Source organism: Benincasa hispida, chromosome 6 (genome assembly GCF_009727055.1).
Source record: "Benincasa hispida cultivar B227 chromosome 6, ASM972705v1, whole genome shotgun sequence".
NCBI classification, from domain to species: domain Eukaryota; kingdom Viridiplantae; phylum Streptophyta; class Magnoliopsida; order Cucurbitales; family Cucurbitaceae; genus Benincasa; species Benincasa hispida.
The window spans coordinates 55,251,269-55,259,235 of NC_052354.1; the positions used below are offsets into that span (position 1 = coordinate 55,251,269).

The 7,967-nt window shown below is 27.8% G+C and overlaps 1 protein-coding gene across 1 annotated transcript; it reads right to left on the reverse strand.

Annotated features, from left to right (window-relative positions):
- Positions 1–4,974: 4,974 nt before the first annotated feature.
- Positions 4,975–7,717, reverse strand: LOC120079379 (protein SPEAR1-like). Its single transcript, XM_039033542.1, has 5 exons — positions 7,472–7,717; positions 6,751–6,852; positions 6,301–6,368; positions 6,059–6,143; positions 4,975–5,094 (listed from the first exon to the last, which is right to left on the reverse strand). Exons 1-5 carry the CDS (start codon positions 7,715–7,717, stop codon positions 4,975–4,977), a joined length of 621 nt encoding a protein of 206 aa, XP_038889470.1.
- Between the last annotated feature and the right edge of the window lie 250 nt (positions 7,718–7,967).

Consider the following 7,967-nt stretch of genomic DNA (forward strand, 5'->3'; position numbering starts at 1 on the left):
CATTTTTATTTAAACACTTTTGATAAAAAAAAAATTTAAAATATACTTGAAAAACTATTTTTGAGTGATTGACAAACACTCTAATTTCTTCCAAGATGACTTATTTTTAAAACTAAATACTTGACAATGCATTCCAAACACATCTTTGATGATCAAATTAAAATAAAATTTAAATCTCGAAGATAAAATTATAGACTAACAAACACATATTTGATTATTAAATTAAAATGAAATTAAAATCTTGAAGATAAAATTATAAATTAAATTGTAATCAAACAAAAAATTAAAAACTAAAAATGTAATATTTTAAAACTTATAAATGGAATAAAAATTAGACTCAAAAAGAGAAAAAGGTATTTTGATTTTTTTTTCCCTTCCCTTTTAAGTAATAAATAGGGAGGTTGATGAATGCATAAAAACAAAAACCGTGAGAGAGAGAGAGAGTGCTTATAAATGAATGGATAAAAATAGAAACAAACAGACATTTGAGTAAGGTCTCTTAAGAGTTTTTTTTTTTTTTTTTTTTTTTTTTTTTTGAGCGATTTTCAACAACTTTTTTTTTCCTTTGTTCTTTGTCTGTTTGTTATAGAAAGGTTTCTAAAAATGGCATTTGTTGACTTAATAATAATATCGTTTTTCAGGAGCATTTTGCATTTAAAATTATCAAGAAAACACGAACAACAAATTTAGAATGTGTTTAAACTAACATATATACTCGGATCAGAGGAGTATATATGTTAATTACGGACATTGAATTAAGTTCATTTTGATCATTTTTATAAAAAGTATTACTAAGATTTAATAAAATTTCTCATAGATATTGTTCAATAAACTGACCAATAAATAACAAAAATTGCGCTTAATTTTGATGAATTCATAGTAGAAATTAATTAAATTATTATTGAATTTGAAGTATATAAAGACTAAATTATTAATATCTCAAAGTTTAGGATGACTAAATTGTTACTTTTATAAAAATTCAAAAACTATAATGGCCAAACAAAAAATAAGACTATCTAACATGAACACTACTCTACTGGTATGAATTTGTACTATCAACCTTGAGGTCTAAGGTTTGATATCCTCTATCTCATACATTGTCAAAAAAAAAAAAAAAAAAATTATCTGCTATTCTTTTCTCAAATTTACTTTTAAATTTCAGAACGAATCTTATAAAAGAAAGGGTAATTGTTTTAAATGATAAAACTGTCGAAAATATTTAAATCCAAATTGGTATACTCTGTGCCAAAAAGCCAATGACTCCATATGAATCACCTCTTTATACATTACAAAGTGACTAGAGTCATGTGGAACAAAATACAAAATAGTTGTTGGGTGCAACTGTTTTATCAACATCTTTGGTCTTTGACATTATTTGTCTTTGCAAAGGTCTTTGTTGAATGAATCTAAATACACAAAGGAATACCATAATATTCAACTCCCAATCAGTTACCATATGTTCGTCCATCTAGAATGAAAAAGGAATAATCACATCTTCAATGATATAAAAACTAGCATATTAAATCTCAGGGAGAATGTTTGTTCTCCAACGAGTAGTTGGTCTCATCATTTAAAGCTCTTCTCGAGTTATACCCCTTCTTCGATATCTCTTAGTCTAGATGCTTTTATGTAATTACTTCTAACACTTCTCTTTGCCCTATGACATTCTTCTAGGCCATATCTCACTTGTACTTTTTCTTTTGAGCTGTCCTACAACTCCGACCTCTTAGTACTATCTCGATTTATTGAATACAATTAAGAGTTGTAAGATGGTGAGATTTTATGAATGTATTCAACCCTAGTTAGGATACCCTAGTGTTTCTAGTGATAACAGTAGTACATATCGTATCTTTCTCTAATTAAAAAAGGGATGACAGACATGCAAAAATCGAGAAATGGTACAATTTTTTAAGAAAGAAAGAAAGGAATAGGATTCTCAAGGAACTAACAATAAAAATATATGGTGGAAAAGATCTCCCAAACCCTAACTTTAGGTTTAGGGTTGCTCTCTCTCCCTCTCTCTAAAGGCACACAAAGTAGGGGTTTTCCCTCAATGCCTCCCATAGATGTAGCTTGAAATAAACCTTAATGTCAAATCACTTTCCCCACTAATACAAAAACAGTGGCATATTGGGCAAATGCAAATCACTTGGTGCATGCATGCTCTTTTTCCCAATCACTTTGACATGAATTTTTCAATTTCCATACAAAGCATCTTCATCATTTCTTTTCACTCTTATTCTCAATTCACTATTTCACATTAATTAGTACATCTTTCTTTTTAAATAAATATATTGGTTATTTAATGCAAAATCACACATAATTCTAATCACTAAAGTCTTGTTGAATAAAAGTTGAAAGGCTCATACACTTATAGATAAAGACAATACTCATTTGATGCAAAAGAAAAATTATAGACTTAGACCCAAAATAGACAATTCATATCTTGTTAATACATATATGAAAAGTTTATAATATTTTTAACGATATCTTAAAAAAAAATGTGCTTTGTGAGAATGTCTTTGTTCGTTTTAAATTAGTAAATTCGTATGTAAAATTTCTCTAAATCCATATTTTTTTTTTGTTCGTTGTATAAGTACTGTGACATTATATTCAAAGTTTCCTTCGCCCCTATATCGTCGGTGAAAAGAGGTTTTTTTTTTTTTTTTTTAAATTAGGGTTTTCCCTAATTGTTACTTAGGATAGGGAAAGGACATTTTTAAATATGAAAGGCCAACATCAAAACACGAGATTCCTTTTACTAGCACTCAATATGCTTGGTGTGAAACAAACATGGCATGCACACACAAAAGAAGAGTTTTTTTTCCCTTCTTTTTTTCTTTCTTTTTATATGGTCTATTCAACAAAACAATTAATACTTCCTAGCTCCTTGCTAATATGAAATCTATGCAAAAATAAGAAAAATAAATGAATATAGCTTAATTAGCTTTTCTGAGTTCAATGTTAATTCTAATGACAAACTCACTTTCTACCATTGAAAAATTAAGGTTATTATAATTTTATTTGATAATTGCAAATAATCACCCCTCGAATATAGTGATATAGTAGTTGCAATTATATCCTCAAACTTTTCAATAAAAATTGAGCCCTTAAACTTATATCAGTGTTAAAATTGGACCCTCGAACTTACATACTTGTAGATATTGTAATAATTGTACGGGTTTTTTTTTTTTAAAAAAAAACAATATACTAAAAGATAGAGAGATTGGTAGGTGCACCTAGATATGTCAACTAGGTTGACACATTGTATAAGTTTGAGGTTTCAATTAATTTCATTTGGGCATACAATTTAATTTCTGCAACTGTTGTAAGTTTGAGGGTCAAATAATAACACTCGTATAAGTTTGAAGGATTAATTTTGCAATTGAAAGTTTAAGATTATAATTGCAACTACAACCACAATTCTCTTAGTCGAAGTTACATCAATGTGAATATATATATAACTCACAACTCGTTGAGTATATCCATGTTGAAAGAATCAAATAGATCTCATAATGATTATAAAACACCATGTTGGCTACTCTTCTTATTATCAATTGACTTTGAGATGAAATTTCATTTTCATCTAATATATATTGGTATCACAGTCCGAGTCCAATTAAACTTTCATCCAAGAATGATGAAGGCCTAAAGTTGCACCATAGTTTAGTCATTGATTTTGAGATGAAACTCTCGTTTATCTAATAAATTAAAGAAGTTAAAAATTAATACTTTTACTCTAACCTATACTAGCTAATTAAACTTTTATGGAATCAAAATTTGAAGTGTGCCCTTTTTGCTTCAAGTCAAAGTGTGTGGCTGATTAGAAAATAAAAAATAGCTTTAATATGTCTTTCAATACTATTTTTAATCTTTGGATTTTTCTTATTTCTTTTTAATAAAAGTTTCAAACTGTTGAACAACAGAGGAATTAAAAAAAAAAAATGAAAATTGCTCAAAACCAATGAATCAGATAAAGCTTATGGATTTTCTTTTTTTTTTCTTTTTTTTCTTTTTTTTTTCTTTTTTGCTTTAATCTCTTATCAATCAAGAGAAGAAAAAATAAATACATCAATCAAAATAGTGCTACTGTTTGATTGCTATCTGTGTAGACCTTAAAGGAAGCAATAAAGTCTCTGTCTTCACTTTCACAATTTATGAACAAAATATATATATTATTTTAAATGAAAAAACTATTAAAACTATTAATAAATAATAGCAAAATATCATAATTTATTTGTGATAGATCACGATAAACTATTATCTGTGTTTAATGATGTATCGAAATATTTACACATAATAGCAAATAACACAGATAGATACAGATGATAGTCTATCGTAATCTATCGCAGATAGACAATGAAATTTTGCTATATTTATAAATATTTTAATTTATTTTCTTATATTTGAAAAGAACCCTCTATCTATCTATATATATTTCTCTTTAAAACCAAAAAAAAAGAAAAAAAGTCAATCCACCCTTTGATTACAAAATGACAGTACTTTTAAGCTGAAATTTGCTTTCTTTCAATATTGCAACCCCATAATGCAATTTTGGAAATGTACTTGGAAAAGAAATATATTGGACTTGTGCATGCATGCAATACTTTTTATATATAGGAATAATAATTACAAATCACCCCCTATGATTTGCCCATTTTACAAATCACTCCCTCGTATTCTTTTTTTTTTTTCCTTAATAGTCTCAAACATCTAAAAAAAAACATACCTTTTTATCAATAAGTTACCTCTAATTTAGTGCTAAATGTACCAATTCTATTACACTTAACTTGACAAAAGGGTATAATTTGAAAATGTACAAACTAAAGAGCTGTTTGAAACCATTTCTAAAACATGAGGGTATGGTTCATAAAATGGGTAGAACAAAAGGATTAATGCAGTTTATAATTATGGTTTAATTATATAATTAATGATAGGAAATTTGATTGATTATATTTGGTAACCCCACTTTAATTAGATTGACAATCTCAACTCCAAATCTAGCTCTCGAGTCTCACTTGATTCAGAATTCTGACTGCTTGAGCCCATTGAATCACTCCCATATTTCGTATTCATGTTCTTGTGAATTGAATCCTGCATTTTCCAAATATTTATTAAAATCATATCAATATAATTAAAAAATTGATAATAAATCAGATACTATACGCAATTTTAGTCCCTATAATTTAGAGAAAGTTAAAATTTGATTCATAAAGTTTATAAATAGAATTTAGTCCATATAATTTTATAAAATTCTCATAAATTAGTCCCTACGATAGGGACTTAGAATTTATGAAGATTTTATCAAATCTTAAAGACCAGTTATGAGGTTTTAGCAAAACGTAGAGACTAAATTCTAACTTTCTCCAAACTATGGGGAGAAAATTTGCAATTTAATCTTTATAACACTAACATGGTTTAAAATGTCTATTTTGACTGAAATATCAACTTCTTAACTTTATGAAAATGTTGATGAAAATATCAATGTCGATAGATATTTCTAGAAAAATTATAATATATATATAATTCAAAAAATAAATTAAAATTAGTAAATTAAAATTTTATGATTTTTAAACAAGTTAACATGTCTATTATTTATATTATGTTTACATTAATAAGATTTTGATTCATTCTTCTATAATATAATGGAAATATTAATTCACCACTCATATTGACATCCAACCCATGAAAACGTGAAAATATCGACCTAACGAAAATTTAATACAATGCGACTATAAAACGCCAATGGACAATGTTCCTAACTAAAATATCTCTATGGATATGGTACTAGCGTAGTTACAAAAATTTGCAATCTTCGATAGCATGATTTTTTTTTAATTAGATAATTGAAGTATTGAAATCAGTATATGCACCAAAATATCTTAATTAGGATAATAACTAATACATCCATAGTACCACCATCTTACCCGTGTCCAACAGTATGATTTTATTATATCAATTTCATAGTCTTTCCTTAAAAAGGATTTTTGTTAACATATAAATTGTTTAAAAGTACATTAAAATCAAGTTAAATTAAAGAGAAGATATACTAACTAACCTGTACATGAGGATTGAAAAGGTGTCCAGTCATGTTTGGTTGCCCAAAATGTTGGGTCTCCAAGAATGTATTACTTGGGTCCCATCTAAAGTATCACAAATCACACAAATTAATCAAACAAAAAGTTTAACATTAGTGAAAAATAATGAAAAGTTACAAATTTAATAAATTTTCATTTTAAAACATTGATCTATTTTAAGAAAATAATGATGAAATAAATAAATGTACAAATCTTATCTAACCTGAAGGAAGAAGTTGTTGGTTGAGAATCACCATATCTTAAGCTTCCTCTTTCATATTCTCCAATTCCCTAGGGATCCATTTAGAGTAAAGAGTAAACAAAATAAAATTCTTGATAACAAACATTATTAAAACCCCTAATTTATTAAATCATTTATCAAAATTTTCACAATAATTCCTACCAGTTATATCTATCTCTTTTTTATGATTAATGTGATCTCTTTCTGAGATGGAACTTTAAAAATATTTACTAATCATGTGGATTTGAGATTTTGAATCCATACATGTCATTCAATTTCTTATTTGAACTCATACGGATTTATCAATATAAGTATAGTTAGCTGGTATAATATGTGAGTTTGTAGGTTCAAATCTTTTCACCTATGCGATCTAATTTCTTTTTTTTTTAAAAAAAAATTGATGAAAATTTAGAGAGTGAGAGAGGGTTTTACCATAAAGTTTTGGTGGAAGGCATAGAAATTAGGAGATGAAGAAGATGATTGAGTTGAGGAGTAGGAAAAAGAAGCTGTGGTTTGCATTCTCATATCATCTCCCTATAAGTAAATAAAATAAACCCTAAAATCATCAATTCCTCCATTAAAATGCAACCTCCAAACCATGAAAAATTAGAGAAAAAAGAAGACCCCTCCCCAAAAAAAGTCATAAAATACCAAGCTTCAATTCTGAGAGTGAAGATAAAAATTACATTTAAAATTGTTTTTTAAAAAATCTCCTCAATTTGCTCTCCAAAATTCTAGGAGTCAATGAACTATTATATTTTTTAAATAAAAAAATAAGGAAGGAAGGAAGAAAGAAAGAAAGAGAACGTTTTCTTCACCAGAAAAAAAATAAATAAATTATGTAAATAAAAAAAAACCATGGAAATTTCTATGAAATGCAAGCTGAAACCATGAGATTTAAAAATAAAATTAAGAAAAAAAAAAAAAACAGTGGAGACAATTTATTCACCCTTAAAATTGTTACTGTATAAAATCTTTCGTCAAAATAATTTAATTATACTCATACTGTCTCCTCCTAACAAAACACTAAAACAAACCCCATGAAAATGCAAAGCTTCAACAGAGAAAAAAAGAACAATAAAAATTAAATTTAAAATTTAAAATTTTTATAAAAAAATACAAAATGAACTTCATGAGAGAGAGAGAGATTTACGGCGGAGAGATTTGGATAGAAGTGACCGGAATAAGCAGCACAGCCCATTTCGCCATGCAATCTGATCTTCTCTAACTGAGCAACTCCCAACCCTCTCTGCGGCTGCTTCGGTTTCTCTCCGCCGCTTCCCTTCCTCCCTCTCCTCCCCGTCCCCGCCGCCGCCCCCGTTGCCGGCGACCCACTTCTCCTCTTTTCAATATTATTATTATTCCCCATATTCATCTCCCCAAAATAACCACTCCCCATAGGATAATCTAATTCCCAAAATTAAAATAAATAAAGAAATAAAGAAATTAGATAGAGAAGAAAATAGGAATTAGCTTCTTTAGCTGGGCGGCAATCTGAGAAGCCAGAGATCTCCAAACCCCTCTTTTTAAGCTCTCTTTTTTTTTCACTGTCTCAAACAATTATTGCATCGCTGGATCAGATTTTCTCTAGGATATTTATGTTATTTATACTTAGATTTTTTTTACTTTTTTTTTTTTTTTCTTTTTCT